This window comes from Hemitrygon akajei, chromosome 5 (assembly GCF_048418815.1).
Source record: "Hemitrygon akajei chromosome 5, sHemAka1.3, whole genome shotgun sequence".
Classification (NCBI taxonomy): Eukaryota; Metazoa; Chordata; class Chondrichthyes; order Myliobatiformes; family Dasyatidae; genus Hemitrygon; species Hemitrygon akajei.
In genome coordinates, this window is record NC_133128.1 from 70033049 (window position 1) to 70058249 (window position 25201).

At 39.5% G+C, this 25201-nt stretch overlaps 1 protein-coding gene and 1 pseudogene across 6 annotated transcripts in view; one reads left to right on the forward strand and one right to left on the reverse strand.

Annotated features, from left to right (window-relative positions):
* Positions 1 to 18477, forward strand: part of grik1a (glutamate receptor, ionotropic, kainate 1a) — a 363004-nt gene extending 344527 nt beyond the window's left edge. For 4 of the 6 annotated variants that reach the window (XM_073045690.1, XM_073045693.1, XM_073045696.1 and 1 more), the window contains 2 exons: positions 4314 to 4564; positions 17461 to 18477. In XM_073045690.1, the coding sequence (XP_072901791.1) occupies positions 4314 to 4564; positions 17461 to 17616 (407 nt within the window). In that variant the 3' untranslated portion in view covers positions 17617 to 18477. Of the gene's footprint in view, positions 1 to 4313; positions 4565 to 7695; positions 7861 to 17460 lie in introns of all 6 variants that reach the window. The other 2 variants (XM_073045692.1, XM_073045694.1) reach the window with 1 other exon arrangement.
* LOC140728631 (5S ribosomal RNA) lies at positions 15988 to 16106 on the reverse strand (annotated as a pseudogene).
* Positions 18478 to 25201: the final 6724 nt, after the last annotated feature.

Genomic DNA, 25201 nt, shown 5'->3' on the forward strand with positions numbered 1-25201 from the left:
GGAGGGAGGCAGAATAAGGGAAATTATAGGCCAGTTAGCCTGAACTTGGTAGTTGGGAAGATGTTGGAGTCCATCGTTAAGGATGTGGTTTCGGGGTACTTGGAGGCACACGATAAAACAGGCCAAAATCACCATGGTTTCGTTAAGGGAAAACATTACCTGACAGATCTGTTGGAATTCCTTGAGGAAATAACAAGCAGGATAGACAAAGGAGAATCAGTAGATGTTGTGCACTTTGATTTTAAGAAGGCCTTTGACAAGATGCTGCAGGTGAGGCTGCTCGGCAAGGTGAGAGCCCATGGGTCCCCCATGATGAAATGGCGATGCAGACTTAATGGGCCGAATGGCCTAATTCTGTTCCGATGTCCTATGGTCTAATTCCAAAGCATGTTCCATTTACGCACTTCACACTTGTTTAATTTACATGTCAATTAGCATGTTGAAGATTCTTCCATTTATATTTGCACATTTTTCAGTTACTACTTTCTTCCAAAATGGTAAGTTGTAAGTATAAAGTTTATAGAAAAGAATGGTCAGCAATATATGTTGCCAGTAACTTGTTTACCAAAAGCATTTGATGATTAAGAAATACTGCAGAATATATTTTAAGCAGTTTCTCCCACTGTAGCATTTTTAAATGTTCACACAACCTGCTATATTGCTAAGAGTCATTGTGATGAACACCCACGGCATTCTGTCTAACGTACATTATGATTATGGATGGCTGGGTAACTATACGTTCATCCATTCACTGATTTATTGGAGTTGACCTTTGAAGCATCTAATTTTTTTCTTCAAAGTTTCAGTGGACAGCTAGCATTATTTCTCATGGAAGTCAACTCCTGGTGGTAAACACATTGCATAAGGAAGCTCATAATCACAGTGCCAAGCATCCAATCATGAAAGTAGGTTTGAGATATATTCAGATTAGGTTTTCCATTCCTTTATGATCTAATTTAACATTTCCTCACCATTTTTCTAACCTACAATCTGATTACCCCCACTTTTATCTCCCTGTAGTTGTTCTCTCTTAACATGACCACCATCTCCACCTTCTTTTCTCATCTTACTGATGCACACTAGGGGAAATTTACATTAGCCAATTGACCTATCAAGCGGCATGACTTAGGAATGTGGGGAAAAATAGCACACGCGGGGGCAAATCAGCCAGCACCAGAGTTCAGCACACTTTGATCCTGATTTTTTTCTCTAGTTTTGGTAATATAGTGTGATTTCTCAATGGTTTCGCTGATGGATACACCATTCTGAAAACCAACATTGCCAACATTTTTTTTAAACTTTCCACTTGGCTAGTTTATCTTTATCCACATTACATTTTATTTTTTATGATTCTGCTTTTTTATACTCTTTATCGCATTTACTCAATAATGCAGCATCCTCTGAACCCAATGTAATTGTTTGGTGTCATCGCACAATTTGTTCGTTGTATCTTCTGTTTTCAGTTTTAAATCATTCTTGCAAATTAGAAACAATGAACCCGACAATTTCAAAAAAATCCCAGATGTAAATAAGTTTGTGTTTTTACACAGTATCTTTGAAATGTTTACCTCAAATATAGATTTTGATAAGAATTCATACAAAATCCACTTTTTGTCATATGTGGTTGGGAAGTGATCAGCTGTTAAGTCCTAGAATCACAGAAACAGCAGTACAGCACAGAAACAGGCCCTTTGGCCCATTTAGTCCATGCTGAACCATTTAAGCTGCCTGGTCCCATTGACCTGCAGTGGATTCATAGCCCTCCATACCTGTGCCATCCGTGTATCTATCCAAACTTCTCTTAAATGTTGAAATCAAGCTCACATGCACTACTTGTGCTGGCAGCTTGTTCCACACTCTCACAGACCTCTGAGTGAAAAAGTTTCCCCTCATGTTCCCATTAAACTTTTTACCTTTCACCCTTAACCCATGACCTCTAGTTGTAGTCCCACCCAACCTCAGTGCAAAAAGATTGCTTGGATTTACCCTATCTGTACCCCATAATTTTGTATACCTCTATCAAATCTCCTCTCAATCTTCTACGTTCCAAGGAATAAAGTCCTAACCTTCCCAATCTTTCCATATAACTCAGGTCCTCCAGACCTGGCATCATCCTTTTAAAATTTCTCTGTACTCTTTCAACCTTATTTACATCTTTGCTGTAGGTAAGTGACCAAAACTCCAAATTAGGCCTCACCTATGTCTTATACAACTTCAATATAACATCACATCTCCTGTACTCAATACCTTGATTTATGGTCAGTATGCCAAAAGCTTTCTTTACAACCCTATCAACCTCTGACGCCACTTTCAATGAATATGGGCCTGTATTCCCAAATCCCTTGTTCTTTGGCACTGCTCAGTGCCCTACTGTTCACTGTGTAAGACCTACCCTGGTTGATCCTCCCCAAGTGCAACATCTCACACTCATCTGCATTAAATTCCATCTGCTATTTTTCAGCCCACTTTTCCAGCTGGTCCAGATTACACTGCAAGACATGATAGTCTTCTTCTCCATCCACTACACCCCTAATGTTGGAGTCATCCACAAATTTGCTGATTCAGTTAACCACATTTTCATCCAGATTGTTGATATAGATGGCAAATACCAATAAACACAGCATCAATCCCTGCAGCACTCCACTAAGTCGTAGGCCTCCAGTCAGAGAGGGAACCATCTCCTACCACTCTCTGATTTCTCCCACAAAGCCGTGTCTAATCAAATTTACTACCTCATCTTGAATGCCAAGTGACTACCTTCTTGGCCAACCTCCCATGTAGGACCTTGTCAAATGCCTTGCTGAAGTCCATGTAGACAACATCCACTACCTTGTCTTCATCAACTTTCCTGGTAACTTCCGCGATAAACTCTGTAAGATTGGTTAGACACAACCTACCATGCACAAAGCCATGTTGACTATCCTTCATCAGTCCATGTATCTCCAAATACTCAAATATCCAGTCCCTTAGAAATACCATTCTGATCTTCCAGAGGACCAGTTTTGTCCAATGCAACCTTTCCTTGTCTGTTAAGGCAACCTCATGCCTTCATTTAGCGCACCTATTTTCATTCTTAAGTGTTCTCTTATACTTCTTGTCCTCCATAAGCACCTCATTTGCTCCTAACTGCTGATACCTGCAAAGCACCTCCTTTTATTTCTTAACCAGGACCTCAAAGCTCTTGAAAACCAAGGTACCCTACACCTGTTGCCTTTACCTTTTCTTATTAGAGGCACATGCAAACTTTGTACACTCAAAATTTCACTTTTGCAAGACTCCAGTTACCAAGTACACCTTTGCCAGAAAACAGCCTGTCCCAATCCCCACTTGCCAGATCACTTCTAATACCATCAATATTGGCCTTTCTCCAATTTAGAATCTCAACCTGAGGACCAGACCTATCCTTCTCCATAATTATATTGAAGCTAATGGCATTGTGATCACTAGATGCAAAGTGTTCCCCTACACAAACTTCTGTCACTTGTCCTGTTTCATTCCCTAACAGTAGATCAAGTATCACACACTGTCTGGTTGTGACTTCTAGGTACTGACGAAGGAAACTTTCCTGAACACATTTGACAAACTCTATCCCATCTAGTCTTTTTACAGTATAGGAGACCTGTCAATATGTGAAAAGTTAAAATCACTGACTGTAACAACCTTATATTTCTTGCAACAGTCTGCAATCTCTCTACAAATCTGTTCCTCTAAATCCCCTGGACTGTCGGGTGGTTTGTAATATAGCCCCATTAATGTGGTCATACATTTCTTATTACTCAGTTCCACCCATAATGCCTCACTAGATGAGTTTTCCAGTCTGTCCTGACTAAACACTGCCATAACATCTTCCTTGACTAGTAATGTCATCCCTCCTCCTTTAATTCCTCCTGCTCTAAAACAACAGAAACCCAGAATGTTAAGCTGCCAGTCCTGCAGCCCAGTCTCACTAATGACTACAATATCAGAATTCATGCCCATGCCCTGAGCTCATCTGCCCTTCCTATATGATACTTCCTGCATTTATTTATTCACAGCTCAGGACATTATTTGCTCCCTGCTCAACCTTTTGAATCCTGACTTTGTCCGAGGTCTTAAAAAAATCTGTCTCCACAACCAGTCCACTGGCACTCTGTGATTTTAGGAAAATAATTTTACAGCACAGTTTGAAAGAAAAATAATAATTTAAGGAAAATTAGGTTCTACAGCTACAGAACAATGAAATATAATTTCTTGGCAGTTCCCGGTTTGAGCTGCTTGATGTTCTATTTCTATTACTGACGTACCCCTTTAACCTGCATGTTTATTCACTTAAGGGTCTCCGTACAGAGATAAAGTCACAATAGCAATCCTGCAGCTCCAGGAGGAAGGAAAACTGCACATGATGAAGGAGAAATGGTGGCGTGGCAATGGCTGCCCAGAAGAGGATAACAAGGAAGCAAGCGCTCTTGGAGTTGAAAACATAGGAGGAATATTTATTGTGCTTGCTGCGGGGCTAGTGCTCTCAGTCTTTGTAGCTATCGGTGAATTTATATACAAATCCAGAAGAAACAGTGACGTTGAACAGGTACATTGGTGTTTATGTTATGTGTCAATATGAAGCATGCAGTTGTAACATTTGCCACATTAAGCAAATAAATATCAAATAATGATACTACTCATAAGATAGGGATACAGGCTAGGCTCTGTTAAAACGAATGAGGAAAATACCAGAAAGGAATGAAAATGGAAAATAACCTGCAGCCCACTCTTCAAGCTAAATACACTCTTATTCACTGTTTGGTGCAAAAGGACAAGGATTGCAATGAAAGATGAGGTGAATACATGTACATCAATTTTTGTAAATGACTTATTTATGTTCTGTGGATACATTGGAAAATCATGTATAAGATTTTTAAAATTTTACACAATATAGTTCATTTTTCAAAATACACTGATGTTTAAAGAGTATACAGCTAGTCTGCTCTAAAACTTTAATTAAAGAAGCAATCCGGCTTCAATAAATTCACTTCATAGGGAACAATAGAAAAAGAAAACAGATATTCCCTTCGCATTTTTTAGATTGCTAAATGATTTGCAGCTCTCTTAATATTAACCTGTAACTTTTTCTTTGTTACAATTCCACTCATGCTAGGAAATGGCCCATCTGTCAGTAGCAATCACTGAGAATCGAATAGGAGGGCAGCAATTGTTAACACAAATGAAAATGGAACAATAGTCTTGAGAGTTTCTGCTTTGAATTTGTTAACACTATGATTTTGCTTTCAAATACTCTGATAGAAGACAAGATCACCTTATACTCGTACTGCCTCGTTTGTTTTCTTTGTCCCATGTTATTCTGTGTGAAATGTTCATTGACATTAAAATAGGTTTAAAAGTACTCAAATAACCAGCTCAAACACTGGCCATTTTTGTATTACTAAGTGTTTATGTTTGAATGTCTTGCAGTATTGTGTTGGTCTGTCTGTACTGAGTTGTAAAATTGTAACAGATTTCCATGTATCCAAACAACTCTTGTTCTCTCAAATGATTAAGTGGGGGATATATTGGCCTCATTACTAACCGGAGAAATAGTGAAGGAGGTGCTATATACAAACTGCTTCAGCAATACAAAGTGTGCATTTTAACTGCTATTGATGTGAAACAAACTTATCCACTTTAATATTAATTATAAATCATATCTCCAAGAGTTAACAGAGCTTTGTGTTCCCTTGATTTGATAGCACTGCTGCCAATTCTTTTTTTATATAGTGAACATTCTCAGAAGGTAGCTCCAGATGTCAGCAACTGATAGTTAACAGATAGCACAGTTGCAGCCAAGAGCCCAGACTATAAATAGGGATAATCTAATGGAACAAATTTCTGTCAAGCAAAAGCCAACAATACTCAATGAATTTTAATTTCCAAACACATCCCAGTAATGGTCATCACGACCCTTTAGCACATCTCTCCCCAGACACCGGTCTAGAGAATATTAAAAGTCTTTACCATTATGCATTGAATTTCATATGAGTACTTAGTGTCAGGCCACTGATGGACAACGTAATTCCTGCTGGTGACCGAATGCTTCATCACATTGAACGGTACAGGCATGTAATGAACTATAGGTGGAAGGCTACAACGTCCAGAACACCGTGTGGCTTGGGAGAATCATTACTGGAAATGTATCTGTCCACCTTCTCCTCCAAAGGCAAGGAGAGAGAAATTTTTCTTCAGTCACCAGTGCTAAACAAGTGTTTTCACGTGACCTGCTGGATGAAATTCACTCCCATTACTGAGTGAAGTTGCCCTCAATGGAATTGTTCGTCATCCTAGTATCTCAGGCACTAATAACAAAACAGGAACAGCTTCAGCAATACTGTGAGTGCACAAAAACAGGCCAAATGCAGGGCTTTCTGCTGCAAGTGACTCATCACCTGACTTCCTAAAGCCTTTCCACTACCATTAAAGCATGACTCAGGAGTGTAATAGATCACTCTCCACTGACAAAAGTAGGTTCAATTTAACACCACTCAAGAAAAAATTACATAATTCAGGAAAAAGCAGTCCACCTGACTGGCCCATCCACTTCCCTAAGCTCTTATTTCCTCTAACAACATACAGTTTCTAAGACAGTTTGCTTCAACAGGATTTCAGACACATGGCCCCTAACTTGCCAGTTAGTGGATGCATGGGTACGTAAAGCACACTTCCCATCTAAATCACACACCTCCCTGACTTGCCTGTGAATTGCTATTTGTTCATTGCTACTAGGTCAGAATCCTGAAGCCCTTTTCCTTAGCTGTTGTTTACTTAATATTTCACTAATATTTGAGTAATCTTGTGCATGTCTGTGCATATACAAATATATTGTTTGATTAAGTATTCTTGTTCATTCAGTGGTAACTTCAAAACATTAAACTAATTCAGAGGAAGACATGGGAGCCCAAAATGCGGGTCTAACTTTGTATTTACTTTAAGTGAGGTACATGTATCATGTGGTAACATGGTGGTGTAGGCTATTCACGTATTTATACATATAACCTGTAATGAATTATTTAAATGAACAGGAATGTTTAATCAAACAATATATGTACAAGATTACTGAAATACAAAATACACAATGTTAGCAGCACTGAACTACTTGCTCTACATGGAGTACATTTGCTCACCCCCACCTTCTAAAGGACAGTCAGGGAAGAGCTTAATCCCATAAAAAACACTATGATTACCTCTTCAATAGAATTGTCACTTACATTCATATAATAATTTTCAAGTTGGAAATGCTCCAATTACAACTAATTAATATGTAGCTTGATAACAGAGATTGCTTTTTCTCAAAATGTAATGTTTGCACTGCAGACCCCTGTTTCGCAAAATATTTTCTCATCAATTGCTCTTTAACCCCAAAAGTTTTAAATACTATTTCCACATTCTCTCAGCTTCATCTAAATTTTGAAATAACTCAATATAAACTGTTGTATATTTGCATTGCAAGATATTTACGATTAGCTTCAAATGATGCATGCTAATTGTTTGAAATGTTGGTTGCTGCATGGTTCATTACCACCAATCAAATGTGCTCATTTATCTTACCTCAACCTTGGGTTAATGTCATTCATTATTTATTTTCACTTTTAATTTTCTCTACAGCACATGTAATTTATTTGCAAGTTCATGCGATTAAAGTTATTTCTGCGCTTTTTTATTGCATGCAAGACCTTTTGTTCCTTTTATGGATCACAGTGTCAGCAACCTCATCCATCCTACTCCATCTCGGGAACCACCCTTTCCACTGAGTTAGAGTGTGGCAAACTAATCCGGGAGGAGAGGGGAATGCGACAACAGTCCTCCATCCACACTGTGTAGATAAAGCAGTGAAAGGTTTGTGCATAATGTATTACTTGGAGTCATTAAGAAACTTTTGTATACGTTGTTCTTTAGAAAGTTTCTTTTACACTTGGCAGATCAGAGTTAATATTGATAAACAAAATGCCTTACCTTCCAAATCACATTTTCTCAGGTAGTCTGCTCCAGCTGCTCTGTCCATATGGTCACCATCATCACTTCACCAATTTTATTTCCAGCAGGTGGTTAATTTATTTCCAGACAGTCGTAAAACTAACAACAATTAACTGAATGGCAGCAGTGGGTTCAGGGTGATTTTCTGGGGCTTCATGAGGAAGGATATATTTGGAAATTTAAAAAATACCTGTCGAACTCAAAGATCAGAGTGTGAACCTGTTTTTCAAAATGAGGTGCATTGTCAAAAACTTGTAATGCTGCACAGATTTCTATGCTTTTACTATTATTGTGTGTAAAATAAATATTTTGAAGATCTGATGTTGCAAGAATTGAACCAGGTGTGTGTTAAGATCCTTCACAGGGTACTTATTCTAATATTGATGCACAGAGATTTAAATAAGTTGGTTGAAGTGAGATAATTCCACATTACGGGTGTATTTAATTTTCTAAACATGTAACTGTGTGTATTTAACATAGTTCATACAGGCTGTTATTAGTCTTAACTGTGGCGATAGGCCCATCATTCCCATGCTGGTGCTGGTACTTCCAGACCTGTCTCAATCCTTTCTTCATTTATATTAAAATGTATTAAGTAAGACATTTCTTACATGTAGTGTGACAAAAAAAGATGTTTCTCTGAAACTAATTGGTGTATATATTATGCAGTTTTGAACATTTTCCTGTGTGTTGCAGAATCCGTGTTGAGATATCATTTGTATGTCTGAGGCCCTTGAACGCACCATGGTCCAGTGATTCTCCTACTAGCTCCCTGATGCTGTAGCTAGTGGAGATAGAGTCTCAATATATTTTCACATGCAAGGGCTTTCTGTCATGTCCAAGTTGTATCCACTGCACAGCACTATTTAAATGTGCCATTTTAGGCATAGAAAAGGTGATCTGCAATGTTGCAACAGTCCTCCAAATGAAAACATATCTCACATTCAGGAAACGCTAGCTACAAAAAACATCCTTTCCTTACTTGCTTCCCCAGATCTTCTACTAAATATTCACTTTCTCTGCTTGCTTGCTTGCTTTATATTAATTTCCTTCTGTCTCATTGTCCCATTGAATCTTCTTTGTAACTTTTCTGTGTATTCTTTCTGGGTAGGCTTTGCAAATGCATCTTGTGCTCAAATAGCATTTCTTTGCTTTTGTTCTCAACAGCCTTTAAATCCCAGAAACCCACACGCCCTATCTCCTTGTGTTCCCTTTTCTTTTCCTTTCTTTCAATTAGGAATTTTACCAGTTTGAATATATTACCCCTCATGTGCTAGTAAATGGAGAACATGTTTGTTCTTTATTAGTTTATCAGCTTACAATTCACGTGTTTTCGGAAGCTTTATAAAGAATCTATTACATGGGGTCACAAGCAAAATTGTTCTATTGATCATAAAAAAGAGGGCATTTTTGTTACTGCTGATAGAAAACAGATTTCTATAACTTGTTTATACTAATTGCTGTATTTAAAATTTCTTTTAAAAAACAAGGAAGAATTTTCTGTTATAGGAACAGTTTATCCTATAATCCCATTTATCCTATATTTCTAACCACAGCTTTCTCAGGGCAAAATCATTTGAGAGTACAGAATTATCACATTTACAATGCCACACATTGCCCTTTGACGTTTGTTCTGATGATCCGTCAAGCAGAATAAAATAGTTCACTTGTCTCTGCTACAGTAATCCATTCACGTAGGTCATCAAACTAAAAATGCTAAAGCTATAGGTGTTAGAAGCACATATTCCGATTTCAAAGGACATCAAAAGTGGTAGTAACACCAGTGCCACAACAACAGTGGTCAGCACCTCAGCACCAGCAAGTTTCTATGATTTGGTGAGGAATATGACAACACATGCCAAAACCAGACAGCCATGGACCACAGTGTCAATATTGGATAAGCCTGGATATCTGGTCAGATACTTGCTACCCATTGTAATAGGTAAATCAAGACCAATTAGTTTAAAGGTGCTTGGAAGTAAGTACAGAGGAGATGTTAGGGTAAGTTTTTTTACGCAGAGTGGTGAGCGTGTGGAATGGGCTGCCGGCGACGGTGGTAGAGGCGGCGGATACGATGGGGTCTTTTAATAGACTCCTGGATAGGTACATGGAGCTTAGAAAAATGGAGGGCTATGGGTAACTCAAGGTAATTTCTAAAGTAAGTACATGTTCAACATTGTGGGCCAAAGGACCTGTATTGTGCTGCAGGTTTTCTATGTTTTTATAAAATTCATTCTAGAAATTACATTAAGCCTGTGTTGGGTAGTGCAGATTGGACACAGTTCTATTCTGTAGGACTGGAATGGAAAGTTTCCAGTTCACAGAGAAAGAAATTTCAATAATAGCAAGCTTTAGAAAATACTGCACAATCAACTGACCAATGACAAAAAGTTCGAAGTAGACATCTAGAAAAAAAGTCTTTCATTTACTGTAGTGCCTTTCATGACTTCAGATCACCTCAAGACATTTCATCAACAATTAAGTATCCTAATTGTAGTAAAAGCAGTTGAGGGAGGAAAGGGAAGAGATGTTCTGACATAATCATCTGTGCATTAGGATTGACGATTTTCCATGGCTACTAAATGCATTCAGATGAGATCAAATAGAAAGAACCCGAGCCAGGTTTGCTACAAAGATAAATTATTTTTCTTAATGTGTTCAAACGAGATCATCTAGTTAAAGTACATGAGACTTAAATAAATAAGTTCCAAACAATTTCAGACAACAACCAAATAGCTTTGTCCACAGACAATGAAGGCAAAGTTCATGTTTCATGGATATGTAGGAGCTTCACGTTGTTGGGGTTGCTAGGCAGTGCTTCTGGAAGGGATGAAAGGTCCTATTCTGTGCTGTATCTCTAAATAAATAAGCTTCAAACCATAGAAACTGCTCAATAAGACAAAGGAACTACAAGCACTTAATAGAATGAGCTTTGATAGGGAACTTGATTGTTAGCTCACACCACTTCACAAGCATTCACTTAATGAATGCTTTTGGATGTCAAGGCAATAGTAAGTAAATGAAGATACTGTACATATGAAATAATTACCAGTGGGGCAATAGATGGAAATATCATAGAATATTAATGTTATTTGAGAACTCAGTCGTAATTATCTTTTGCCAGAAAACATGGTACAATCCCTGCATTTTATCAGAGAAAATGTCTTCTTTTGAGGTTTTAAATATCAAGCTTTGGCAATGAGGCAGTGGTGCTGATTTGTTGAGACAAGTTACATGAACCTCTGTTACTCTGACTCAAAAAGATAGAAGTTTCATTTGATGGGGTAAGGTTTGAAGACCAAGTGGAAGTATTAATTCTCTGCCACCTGCAACTTCTCTAACCCCCACTTGCACTTAAACCCAGGAATTTGCTTCTAAATATAAAGCTAAGAATAGGTAATCATCCCCCTTTCACATTTATTCCAGTTTCCCAAGGATATGTCTGTCTACTTATATTGGCCTCTTATGTTTGGTCCACACAATTGGTTTATCTTCTCACCCCAACTGATTTTTTTAAAATTTTCATTAGCTTTCTGAAATACTACTATCATCCTGAAGGAATTATTGTAGTATGGATTTGTAAAATAAATGAATATAAAAATTAATATTTCAATGAGATCTATGTTACACAATGATCTGTGCCTTTGTTGCAAAGTGCTTTATGGTCAACTGTTTCATTTGATGTTCAAGCATTATTGTAATATAGAAAACATGGAAGCATATTTATACACTGTGGTGTTCCATTGGTAGTGGTAAGCTAATGACTGGATAATCTTTTGTAATTACATTGGTTATACAAACCTGCCCTTTTTTGAAGTATTACTATGGATATTTCTGCATTCAATGGAAAGGGTAGGTTCGGGCCTCATCTAGTCTATGTTACCTCCACCTGTGCAGCGATCCTTTCATACTGCATTAAAGTTCCAGCGTCAACTTTGAGTCAGAGTCTGGAGTGGGGATTGTACCCGGGCTTTAATTCACAGGCAAGTGTTCTAGCACCGAGCCAAGAGAATAATAGCACACGCTTTCTAAAATTATCACTTTTCCTTTCTTTATTTATATTTCTGATGTTATATTTTTGTGTTGTTTGACAGTCTACCTCATACAAGCCAAATCTTGATGAAGAATAATGAGAAAGAGATTGATCACATAATGATTTAGTGCAATAATCTGTAAAAACTTGTTCTGAAAAATCCCTTCTGGCTAGTCTGATCTGGGGTCATTTATAGTACAGATCAATTGATACAGAGAACATTGCTTCATACAACTTGTGAAACAAGATTATTAAGAAGATAGAAAATTATTGTTGCATTCTTAAACCAATATTTAGAGTTCTCTTGAATATGTCAGGATTTTTATATTGAATAACATTGAAATCCAGAGAAATCTAAGTAGATCATATAATAATTATAATAATAGGTTTTTGGCTACCGAATGGTAAAGACTTCCTTAACTGATTTGGTATGGTAGCATGGCATGGTAGCGTAATGGTTAGCACAATGCTTTAGCAGAGGCGACCTGGGTTCAATTCCTACTGCAAGGAGTTTGTAAGTTCTCCCCATGACCATGGGTGTTTCCTCCAGGTGTTCCGGTTTCCTCCCACAGTCCAAAGATGTACTGATTGGTAGATTGTAAATTGTTCTGCGATTAGGCTGGGGTTAAGTTGGGGAATTGCTGGGCCACATGGCTCGAAGGGCCAGAAAGGCCTATTCCAAGCTACATCTCAATAAATAAATAAATCATTTTAAAGTGGCTAGCTTGCACTTTCCGAGCAACGGATAATTATTAGTTGCCTTTGCTTGAAATCTGAGGCCTTTGATTTAATGCAATGCATATCAAGATTCACTAGAGTTATCCCAGAAACCATTAGGTTAGGAAATCTCACTATAATAATGTAAATGAACAACGCCAGTGAAATCAGTGCTACTACATCTAATTGTTGTCCAAACATAAACAGGGTAAAATCATTCAATGGTTTCTAAAGCTATGAAACCTGAAATTCTAGTTTTACATTTAATTTTAGTAGATGTGCTGTTATATTTGAAACCTTTAAGAGGCATATTTAAGATCTATGATCTATTAAGACAGAAATTAATTTCGTTTGGATGTTGAAGGAATCAGGTTAGCTATGCTTAGCTGGATTATCAGAACAATGTACTACTATTTTAAAAGTCATGTGTACACTATAGAACAAACGTTACCATCTCACCCTAAAGTACTGAACCAGAGTATTAGTGTTTTTACTCCAGAAAAGTGTACCTAAGTATTCAGCATTTGCCTCAAAGAATCAAATGTCACTAACAGAGCCAGACATATCACTGTAAATTCATTAGACTGAATTAATAAATAATAAAATATTTTCCATTTAAATAAATACACAAGCACCAAATTTGTACAAAACTGGAATTTTGATAATTGCCATTTAACATTATTATTTTTTTCATGGAGAAATATAATAAAAAGGGTACAAATGATTATACTGTATATTGAATGAACTGAGATTTGGTAGTGTCATACCTTGATTACTTGGAAAAAGATAGGCAACTGTGAGGAAACAATCCCTACACACCACTTACCTGAAGTCAGGTTTCCATTTTATATAATGCTTGCATCCTTGAGATTTTGCAAGTCTAGCTAATAAAATCATTTCTTTTTAGGTAGGTGTACATGGTGCCATAGACAATCTCAGATTTTCATCTTTTTTCTTTCTTCCTTGAAAGATCCTTTAAAAATTAGTAAAGCTAAGATTTTTTATTCTTTTAACATGCTCACCACAGAAAAAGGCTCAAATTGTCGTAATGCCAATTTGGTAGATCAATTATCAATCGAACAAGATCCTCATCAGTTTTTAACTAAACAATTTGAAGTTAACTACAGTATAACCAATTATTTCACTTGCAAACTACAATTATAATCACCATCATCTTCTCCACAGTAAATATATTTCTACAAATGTTATTTCTTTAAAGTTAATAGACTTTGATTACTTTTTGTACTTTCTTAAGCATCTAACAATGGAAACAATATTTGATTTTGTGTGAAACTTTGTGTGATTTTTGTTTTCTCGACCACTCAGTTTCAAAGAAATCCATCATCTGATATGTATAAATACACAGTCAAAACTCTTAGCTGTCCCAAATGTTCGACTTTTTACTTTGCCTCCTTATCTAAAATTATATTAAGCACTTAATTATTAATCAATGCCAAAATGTCAAGTTCATAATGATGGCAATTCTAATAAATACTCTATATGCTCCTTAATATACTTTGAACCAATGATATTGCAAAAAAAAACTTTGAATAATAAGTATTGACATAAATGTTTTTTCATGCCTTACAAGGGAAACATTTTTGTGACTCTTTAAGTTCACAGGTTGAGGATTCATCGCATGGTTGAGGCCAAAAAGTCTTGGCTAATAGTTCAGTACAATACAGAAGAAATAGTCAAAGTTTGCAAGCAGAACAAGTGCTACACCTGCCCCTATCCCTCCTCCCTCACTACCATTCAGGGCCCCAAACATTCCTTCCGGGTGAGACGACACTTCACCTGTGAGTCTTTTGGGGTCATCTACTGTATCCAATACTCCCGGTGTGGGTTCCTGTACATCAGTGAGACCTAACGTCGTTTGGGAGACAGCATCGCTGAGAACCTTTGCTCAGTCCTCCACAGAAACCAGGATCTCCCGGTGGCCACCCATTTCAATTCTACTTCCCATTCCCATTCTGACATGTCAGTCCATGGCTTTCTCTACAGTCACGATGAGGCCACATTCAGGTTGGAGGAGCAACACCTGATATTCCATCTGGGTAGCCTCCAACTAGATGGCGTGAACATCTTCTTAATCTTCCGGTAATTGCCCCCTTCCTCTCGTTCACTATTCCCCATGCTTCTTTCCTTCTTAGACCCTCTCTTCTTACCTGCCTGTCACCTCCCTCTGGTGCTCGTTCCCCTCCTTTTCTTCCATGGTCTTCTGTCCTCTCCTATCAGATTCCTCTTTCTCCAGACCTGTATCTGTTTCACCAATCAACCTCAACTCTTTACTTCAACCCCTCCCCCTCTCCCGGTTTCAACTATCACCTGCCACCTTCCTCCCCTCCCCCCACCTTCCTATTCTGACTCCTTCCCCCTTCCTTTCCAGTTCTGATGAAGGGTCTTGTCTTGAAACGTCGACCGTTTATTCCCATCCATAGATGCCGCCTGATCTGCTGAGCTCCACCAGCACGTCGTGTGTATTGCTCTAAGTTTCCAGCATCTGCAGAACCTCTTGTGTCTCTGTTCAATGTTTGGAGGTGCCTTCTCTCAGATGATACCTTCATCCAGCAGCCAATTAGCTCTCCTGGGGAAGAAGAATGAGGCAACTATCACTCATGTCCTGGACGACGTTTATTGCTCAATCAAACAAACTAATTATCTGGTCACAATTTCAATGTCATTTTTGAAAGTGTCCTGTGCATCAATGGACAGTTGACTTTCCAAGCAGCTAGATTTCAAATAATCTTGTTCTCTTTAAAGTCCTTTGGGATTTTCTAAGGTAATGAATTAAAGGAATCAGGTGGGGGGGGGGGGGGCGGAAGGATTGAGGTATGGAATTAGACATGACACTGTTGAGTGGCTAAGAAAGGTTATGGAGCTGTACTCCTGCTTTTACTTCTTAAGTTACAATTCAGTATTATCCTCAGGAGCAGTCTTTAGTCCATGGAAAAATTCTGCAATGAATCCTAGACTTCTTTTTATTTTTATTTATTTAGTGAAACAGCTCAGTAAGAGGTTCTTCTGGCCCAGTAAGCCCACACCACCCAATTTCACCCATGTGACCAATTAACCTATTAACCTGTAAATATTTGAAACCAGAGCACCCAGAGGAAACGCACGGGGTCACAGGGAGAACATGCAAACTCCTTACAGACAGCTAGCGGTGGGAATTAAATTCAGGTTGCTAGCACTGTAATAGCGTAATACTAACCACTTCTCTACGGTGCCGTCCACTAAGCCTACAGCACCTGCTACTCCCAGACAGTCTCCCATCCAGGTACTTGCCAGGCCCGAGCCTGCTTAGCTTCCAAGATCAGCCGTGATCGGACATTTTAAGGCTGGTATGGCTGTAGACAATTCCTGACGTTGTTGCTCTAGATTTCCCTATGTGAAAGGGGTTCAGCTTTCAGCCATCTCACTGAGCACCGTTGCACAGAGAAGTGAAAACGGAACAAAGAAGGCCACTTTGCTCTACTTCCCAATATGAACCGCAGATGGTCAAATGAACCAACTTTAGTGTATCGGTGGGATTTGCAGTTTTACGTCACTGTTCCACGAGAAGATGCAAAATGAGTATGAAAGTAAAGAGTAAAATTATGAGTCAAATTGTTTCAGAATTCTGCCACAGAAATGCTGATACTTCCTAGGATAAGTATTTCTGTATCAACACACAACCTAGATATACATGCCAAGCTCAGCCAGTCATTGCCTGGTAGCTGGGCAGGACCTTACCAAGATTATACTGAACATACACTAGAAAGTACCTTTTACTTCCTGTGTGAAATTAGCCCCAGTCCAGGATCCACAAAGCTATTGTTTGAGTAGGAATGGTAGGAAAGAAATTGAAGAATAAGGTGTTACCATCAATTAGATAGAACAAATAATGTTAATCATTTTCAGTTATGTTGCCGTGATTTTATTATTTTATTTTTAATCATTAATTTTCAAATGTTTTTCAGGGCTTTCTGAATGTCTGAGATAATTAAAAACATTGAAAACTATGACAGGCAGCAAAGGCTGCCATACATTTGTGGGTGGGGCTTGTTCAAGCCCAGCCACGTCACCCTATAACTCCGTCAGTATTTCTGGGCCAAGTCAGTCCAGTGACATTCTAGATCTAATGAAGAAACCTTTGGAGAAAATGGGGAACAGGCTGTGGGTCTGAATCAGGAAAATACATGTCCAAGTTAAACAGTGCTCTGAACATTTCATCTAAAAATACTAAACATATGCTGCCATCCTTTTTGCATAATTATCTAATTGCTGCATTATCAATGCTTTGTTTATTTAGATATCCGCCAAACACAATCCTGTAGTCCAAGATCAAAACCCTTATCTCCAGTACAAAACTACCTGGAATGAGATTTGAACGCATAATCAGCCTTGGAATATTCTCTCTGAATTAGGATCATTCCAGTGTTCTATCTTTAATTACAACTAGGAGAAACTGGTCGATTTTGTGTGACTCTAGTCACTAGAAGTCGGGTTTCTCTGCTGCTCGAGGATGAGGAATTAGAATGTGCACCATAATGCCAACACGGATAGGAAAATGCAGCTACACACTGTAACAGCTTCAGATACTCGGCTTCCAGTAGAGTAGTGGCTATGAATGATTGTATTAGAATAAAGTGACAAGAAGTTTTAGGCAGACATTAGACTTACTTTACAAAAGCTCTGCAAAATCACACGTTCCTACTTTTATTTCCTAGTGCTTTACATTCAGCACCGTGATTGAGGAACTCTGTATCTCACTTCGCTGCCACAAAAAGGTGAACAAAAATTCCAGAACCAGGAGAAAATATGGACTGTCAAGCATCCTCATGTGTCATCAAAGACGGATTGTGCGAAAAGAGACTATAACATGAAGTTGAAACCTGCAAAGAGTCCTCGAAACGATCTGCAATTATGCTGTTACCTCATGGAAAATTTGCCAGATTATTGGACCCCCTGACAAAAGATAATGTTGGGATTAAAGAACTCTTTGAACTGATTGTTTTTTTCTAAGTCATTGTATGATGGTGAAAAGTTTTGTGATCAATTGTTTCTTCATCCATTTGCAGAACTGGGTGGTTTAAGTGGTTACCTTTGTACTTAACTGATCAGTGCAGCTGAAACAGTCCCTTGCAGTATCTTTGTAGCACGAGAATCTTCTAAAGAATAGTCATTTTCTCTTGGTGCTTACTGTTCAACTAAACGCATTTATTAAAGTCTAAGTGGTGAAACATCTTAAAAGATCCAATTCTTCTTCTCCATAATCATTGCTATGCTGTAACAGCTGCAGCAGATAGTTGATTAAAGAAAAACAGGGCTTTATTTGAGTTTAATTTATAAAAATTCCTGCTGAATTCACCACTTAGTCTATCATTTTGCTACAGATCATTTGGCTAGATCCTCATACTCAATCTCCTCTTCTGTTCCCCTGAAGCAGAATGTTTTGCTTCTGCAATGCACATAACCTCATGTATGATACTGTTGGAAGCCCTGCATTGTGATAAATAGGTCCATTAGTTTGTTGGATTTCATTTCATTGTGGGCACTTGTAGACAGTGAATAAGTTATCTACAGACTAAATAATCTGCTGTGCTTCATTAAATCATTTTAAGTTAAAAAAAAAATTTCAGAAGGACCAGGACTGATCATTTACAAGTTTTCGCAGTTCTACCATTTAAGACTTGATTTAATCTGTTTTTATGTTTCTCGAATAAAACATTGAAAGCTTTTTGAAACTGTGGCTGCATCATCTCAATATATCTTAGAACTTAATGAATGCGCACAAGATCAGAGATTGCTACAACACCAAAGGGAAGAATTTAAGATTCAAGGTTGTTTAATGTCATTTCCAGTACACAAGTGTAAAGGAGATCAAAATGACTATTACTCCAGATCTGATGCAGCACGAAAAATAACACAACAAATATAAATATATCAGATAGCTTATACACATAGATTGATTGTATGTACATAAAGTGATGCTAGGTACAGGAATGCCTGTACATAAGGTGACTCTGACAGGAAATGATAAAGTAGTGGATGTGGGGGGAGTTGAGTGGTGGGTTAATGGATGGAGGTGTTGATCAACTTCACTGCTTGGGGAAAGTAACCGTTTTTGAGTCTGGTGATCCGGACATGGTTACCGGTAGCCTCCTTCCTGATAGGAATGGGATAAACTGCCCATGAGCTGGGTGGGTGGGATACCTCATGACATTACTGGCCTTTTTCCAGCACCTTTCCATGTACATGTCCTCAATGGCAGGTAGGCTGATGCTGGTGATGCGTTGGGCAGTTTTGACTACACGGTGTAAAGTCTTTCGATCTGCTGTAGTGATGCAGCACGTTAGGATGTTGTTCATCTGCATAAGTAGATGAGTATTGATGGGCATAGTCCGGCTCTCTCCAGCCTCCTCAGAAAGAAGAGGCATCGGTGAGCTCTCCTGATTGCACAAGCTGTGTTCTGGGACCATGAGCAGTCGTGCATGATGTGCAGTCCCAGGAGTTTGAAACTGTTCACAGTTTATTGAACAGTTAATCCAGAAAATAAACATTAACATGAAACATACTCTGGATGAGATCAGTTTTCTGCCTGACTTCCTTCACTGAGACTGAACTGAATTTAAAAAGATTTGTTTCCCTGGGAATGCAGGAAAATATTTGTTTATGGAACTCAAGTAGCTAATGACCAGAGTTGGTGAATCAAGTTGTTTTTAAGTTCGTACCTTATTTGCATGTAGTGAGTTAGAGTCATTCAGCTGTAGTTTTAAGATACTATAACGCCACTCACTGTATTACTCAGCCAGTAAATCAGTCTGGAGATGATACAGGGAGAACGAGAGCTATTCCTTGGGGACAAGCGCAAGCCTGCCACAGATTTGTTAAGCTTGTCCACTTTTCGGTGAAATTTAAAGACAGGTTTGTGCATGTTAAAATTCCTAGATTTCTGCCCAAATCAGCTAGACCTATTGCTCACCAATTTATAGACCCACCTAAAAATGACTTTAAGTAACCTTAGGCATTTATCTTACACAATGCAGTTTCTTTCAATGATTCCAAATCCTTTGACATTTTTTGCAGGACTGTTTTAACATAAGTAGTTCAAGTGCTGCCATTCCTGAAGTGGCTGAATGAGCTAAAGTACATGTTTTATGTTGGCTTGGTTGCCTTGGCAAGTTAAAACAGAGCAATAAAATGACCAAAGCGGAAGTCCAGTTGCAGTGAGGACACAACAATGGGCTCTGTTATGCTTTCAGTATCAAGGTTTTAGATGTAGGACTGTTAAAGCCATCAACAATTCCCCCCCCTCCCCCCACACACACACACACACACGCACACACACACACACACACACAAAATATTGGAGGAATTCAGCAGGTCAGGCAGCATCTACAGAGGGGAGTAAACAGTTGACGTTTCAGGTTGAGGATCGCACTCTGAAATGTCAATAGTTTAATCCCCTCCATAGATGCTGCCAAACCTGCTGAGTTCCTGCAGCATGCTGTGTGTGTGTGTTGCTCTGAATTTCCAGCATCTGCAGAATCTCTTGCTTCATAATAACTTGCCACCTTTGAATTTAGATATATTGGATTGCAAGGAAATCGAGATGCATGTCAGCCTCTGAACATAACTGCTTCTCGAACTGAGCTCAAGGCTCTGGAATGTACAGTGTGTGTGGCTGCATACATAAGACCAGGCTCCAAAGGAAGATGGACTGTATACACCAAAACTTGGAATCACCATCGCATATGCAGATAAAAACATTGCAGTAATCTCTAGGTACTAATTCTGTTACTAGAACAATAGTTTTATTTCTTTTGGTGTTTAAAAACTATATTAAAAAGATCAACAAAATTCCTATTTTCATTTCAGCAATTTCAGATACTGTCTGTTCAAGAATAGAGAAGAAATCTGACCTCAACAAGAGAAATTTCAACATCTAAACTAAGGTTTAGAGAAAGCATTGTTTGAAAATATGCACATATTTCACAAGCAGAAAAGAACCTATCCATCTTCGGTTCTGACTTTTAATATCTCATCACAATTATTTACTTTAAAATGCATCTGGGTTGGTTTTGGTTTTGGTTCTGTCAGTTGAAAGCAGATTGAACACATAATGTATACCTAATTACTCAGAATCCATTACTAAGTTTTAGTCATTTGAGCTCAGTCAATTTGTGACATCAACTTCCAACAATTAAAGCATGTTTGACTTTTAAAATCATTCAAAGATCAAGTTTGAATGTTAAATGATTCTTCAGGTAACTCATGTTAGGTGCTTGTTTCTAAACAGATTGTGAGAGAAGTTGTAAAGATCCATCACTGAACTCACTAACTGGAAATTAGTGAATTCCCTTGTCCAATTATCCCTCTCAACTTTCACTCCCTCCCACTTTTTGCTTTCCACACGGATCACTCCCTACGTGACTCCCTTGTCCATTCATCCCTTCCCACTGATCTCCCTCCTGGCCACTTACCCTTGCAAGTGGAACAAGTGCTATACCTGCTCCTACATCTCCTCCCTCACTACCATTCAGAGCCCCAAACAGTCCTTCCAGGTGAGGCAACACTTCACCTGTGAGTCTACTATGTCCAGTGCACCCGGTGTGGCCTCTTGTATATCGGTAAGACCCAATGTAGATTGGGAAACCGCTTTACCGAGCACCTATTCTCCGTCCATCGGAAGAAGCAGGATCTTCTGACGGAACTGGCCACCCATTTTAATTCCACTTCTCATTCTCATTCCAATATATCAATCCAGGGCCCCCTCTACTGTCACAATGAGTCCACACTCAGGTTGGAGGAACAACACCTTATATTCTGTCTGGGTAGCCTCCAACCTGATGGCGTGAACATTGACTTCTCGAACTTCTGGTAATGGCCCTCCCCACCTTCACCGTTCCCCATTCCCATTTCCCTCTCTCACCCCATCTCCTCACCTGCCTATCGCCTCCCTCTGGTGCTCCTCCCCCTTTTTCTAACTTCCACGGCCTTCTGTCCTCTCCTATTAGACTCCCCCTTCTCCAGCCCAGGATCTCTTTCACCAATCAACCTCCCAGCTCTTTACTTCACCCATCCCCTCTCCAGGTTTCACCTATCACCTACAACCTTGTACATCTTATCCCACTCTCCCCCATCTTCTTACTCTGAATTCTCCTCTTTCTTTCCAGTCCCGATGAAAGGTCTGGGCCCAAAACATTGACTGTTCACTCTTTTCCATGGATACTGCCCTGCTGAGTTCCTCCAGCATTTTGTGTGTTGCTTGGATTTCCAGCATCTGCAGATTTTCTCTGGTTTGTCACTGGAAGTTATGTCAGTAACTGCTGAGATTTACCAGTATCAGGAGGGGTGGTGGATTGGGTTTTGTGTTCCCATGTGCCTGCTTTCCCCATGACCCCATTTCTCAAGGTGGTAACAGCCATGAGTTTGGAAAGCCATGGAGACTTGCACCTTTGCATTTTGAACATGGAACGTTACAGCACAGTACAGGAACCATAAGATTGTACTGGCCCTTTAAAGATAAATCTTACCCTTCTCTCTGTTGTGTGAAATCAGGTTTGCTGGCTCAGTGAATGGTGATGGAAGGCACTCACTACCAGTAAGTGAGTTAACTATTTACTTACAGGACAAGACTGGAACTAAGCATTTAGCAAACCCTTCAAATTACAACCAGATACAAGAACGTATCTCTAGTGTGTACTCAGGCCCTCTCTCACTGCCGCACACTTCCACTGTTCCTGTGGCACCAGTCATGAACCAGTCCATCGGCAAGCCCCCGAAGCAAGAGACAGATTGCGTTCAGCGCTAGATTTATACTCCACCAGGGCCGTGACATCATCAGCTGGCAGAAGGGCCGCAATGCTCCTTAAATGAGCAAATCCCTAGCTGTCATAGGGGAGGGAGGGGCAGCTTTTGATGAACAAATAAGATTGACACATACTGCAACACTCCATCTCTCAAAATATGCAATATCGTGACATTTGACCCATAGGATAGTATAACCCTTGCAGACTATGCTACCCATAAAATGTTACACTATGATACCCAGTATTACCAGCCCACCATTTGCTGCCCAGAAGACTACAATAGGCCTCCCAACACCCCAAAAGGCTACCAACTTTCCCCCAGGGAAATTTATGGAGCTGGACCCCACTTATCTGATCGTATTTACTGACAGCTAGAAATGATCAGCCAACTGAGTCAGTTCGCAGACTCTTTGGGGATGTGGGTGCAGCACTCCAGACCAATCACAGCACAGGTACCGTCTTTCTCCACCAGCAGGTAGTGCACGGAGGAAAGATTTTGCAAGGGCCACCATCTCGGCTAACACTCTAGTCAGTGTATCCTTGATCACTGCGGCCATTGTCTCCTTCACAGAGGGCATGCATATCAGTTCCTAGAACAGCCTGGCTGTACCATACAGGGGAAAGGATATCATTCAGAACCTTTCTGCCCCTATGATACACCTCTTACTGTACCGACCCTCATGGGCAGGGGGCTCATCCAGGCAATTAAGGTGGTGTATGTAAGGTGCCATGTACCCTGGATAGCAGCAGCCATACCAACTGTGGTGAGCCACCTGGTATGCCTGGGAGCCACATATCTGGTACGTACCGTTTAGCGTCTAGGAGGTGCTCACCTTGACAGCACCATTCTGCATTAACACAGTTGTTCCAAAATGCTGCTCCTGCTCACTCCCATTGACCAATTGGGACCTAAACATAGAAACATAGAAAACCTACAGCACAATACAGGCCTTTCGGCCCACAAAGTTGTGCCAAACATGTCCCAACCCTAGAAATTACTAGGCTTACCTATAGCCCTCTATTTTACTAAGCTCCATGTACATATCCAAAAGTCATTTAAAAGACCCTATCGTATCTGCCTCCACCACCATTGCTGGCAGCCCATTCCACGCACTCGCCACGCTCTGAGTAAAAAACTTACCTCTGACATCTTCTCTGTACCTACTCTCCAGCACCTTAAACCTGTGTCCTCTTGTGGCAACCATTTCAGCCCTGGGAAAAAGCCTCTGACTACCCACACAATCAATGCCTCTCAACATCTTATACACCTTGATCAGGTTATCTCTCATCCTCCGTTGCTCCAAGGAGAAAAGGCCGAGTTCACGCAACCTATTCTCATAAGGCATGCTTCCCAATCCAGGCAACATCCTTGTAAATCTCCTCTGCTCCCTTTCTATGGTTTCCACATCCTTCCTGTAGTGAGGCGACCAGAAATGGGCACAGTACTCCAAGTGGGGTCTGACCAGGGTCCTACATAGCTGTAACATTACCAGTATGATTACCTACATTCATCATACAGCCTGCACTAACACTCCTTCCCCTTCCCTGCTGGCAGAGGGATTATTCACACAGTCAGGAGCTCGGGATTAGATAAATTATAAGTAGGGAAGCACCAGCCCTTAAAAGACTTACTCCACTCGGTACCTTCCTTAATTCACTTTCAGTTGGCTTCATTGTTGGAGATGTGGCAAACAATTGTTGGATGGATCTCCAATCAAGTTGTAGTAGTCTCAGCCAATCATAGCCCTACAATGCTGGCCCACATACAAGCCCAATGTGGCTTGTTGTTTGCTGTATTTCACTGTTACAAATGTCATTCCCACAGGAGTTATCTTTTCTCCCATTTAGGTTCTTAACTGGATATCAGCAGACTTCAGTTCAGTGTCTTTGAAATGCCATTTAAACATATTTAGTGGAATGACTGAAAGAGCTGGGTCAATTCCATTTTAATTAATTTTCCGTACACTTTTGGTTACTTGTCTATTGTTAGTTTTCACATTGTAAATCTCAAGGCTACTCAGTCCAGTGTCACTCTCATCATTATCAGATTTTTCACCAACAGCATGCAGATTAGTGCCCTCTTTGAAAATGCAACTTGACTTTTTATCTTTTTCTTTTCCCTCTGCAGTCCATTTATTTTGGTTTGCCCAGTATGCTTTTTGTAGGTGTCCTATTTTTTGTATTTTCTGCAAGTTCGGCCTTTAAACCTGGATTGTTCTGGTGTATTTGAGCCCCTGCCACAACAGTAACACAATTTGTTCAACTGGGCTGGTTTCTGTTTTGAAGTTGCAATTTTGTTCACACTCACTTTCATTCCTGACTGCAACTCAATGTGTCTCTTGCTGTTGTTTCCATTAATACAGCAATTTCAACTGTTCTTTTAAATGTGAGTTGTGCTTCAGTTGAGAGCTGTTTTTGAATGCTTTCTTGTAAGATTCCGCAAACTAAATTATCTCTGTGCATTATTAAGCCCATCACCAAACAAACAGTGCTCAGATAATCTCTTCAATTCAGCCACATATTCTGCAATCAACAATGGTTTTGGTTCCAAATGTTCCTGTATTACTTTCATGATATAAGCGGAGCGCATTTCAGCAAGCTTATTTGAGCAGTCAAACTTCTAAGTTTTGTGTACCATTCAGCAAAACTGGTACGC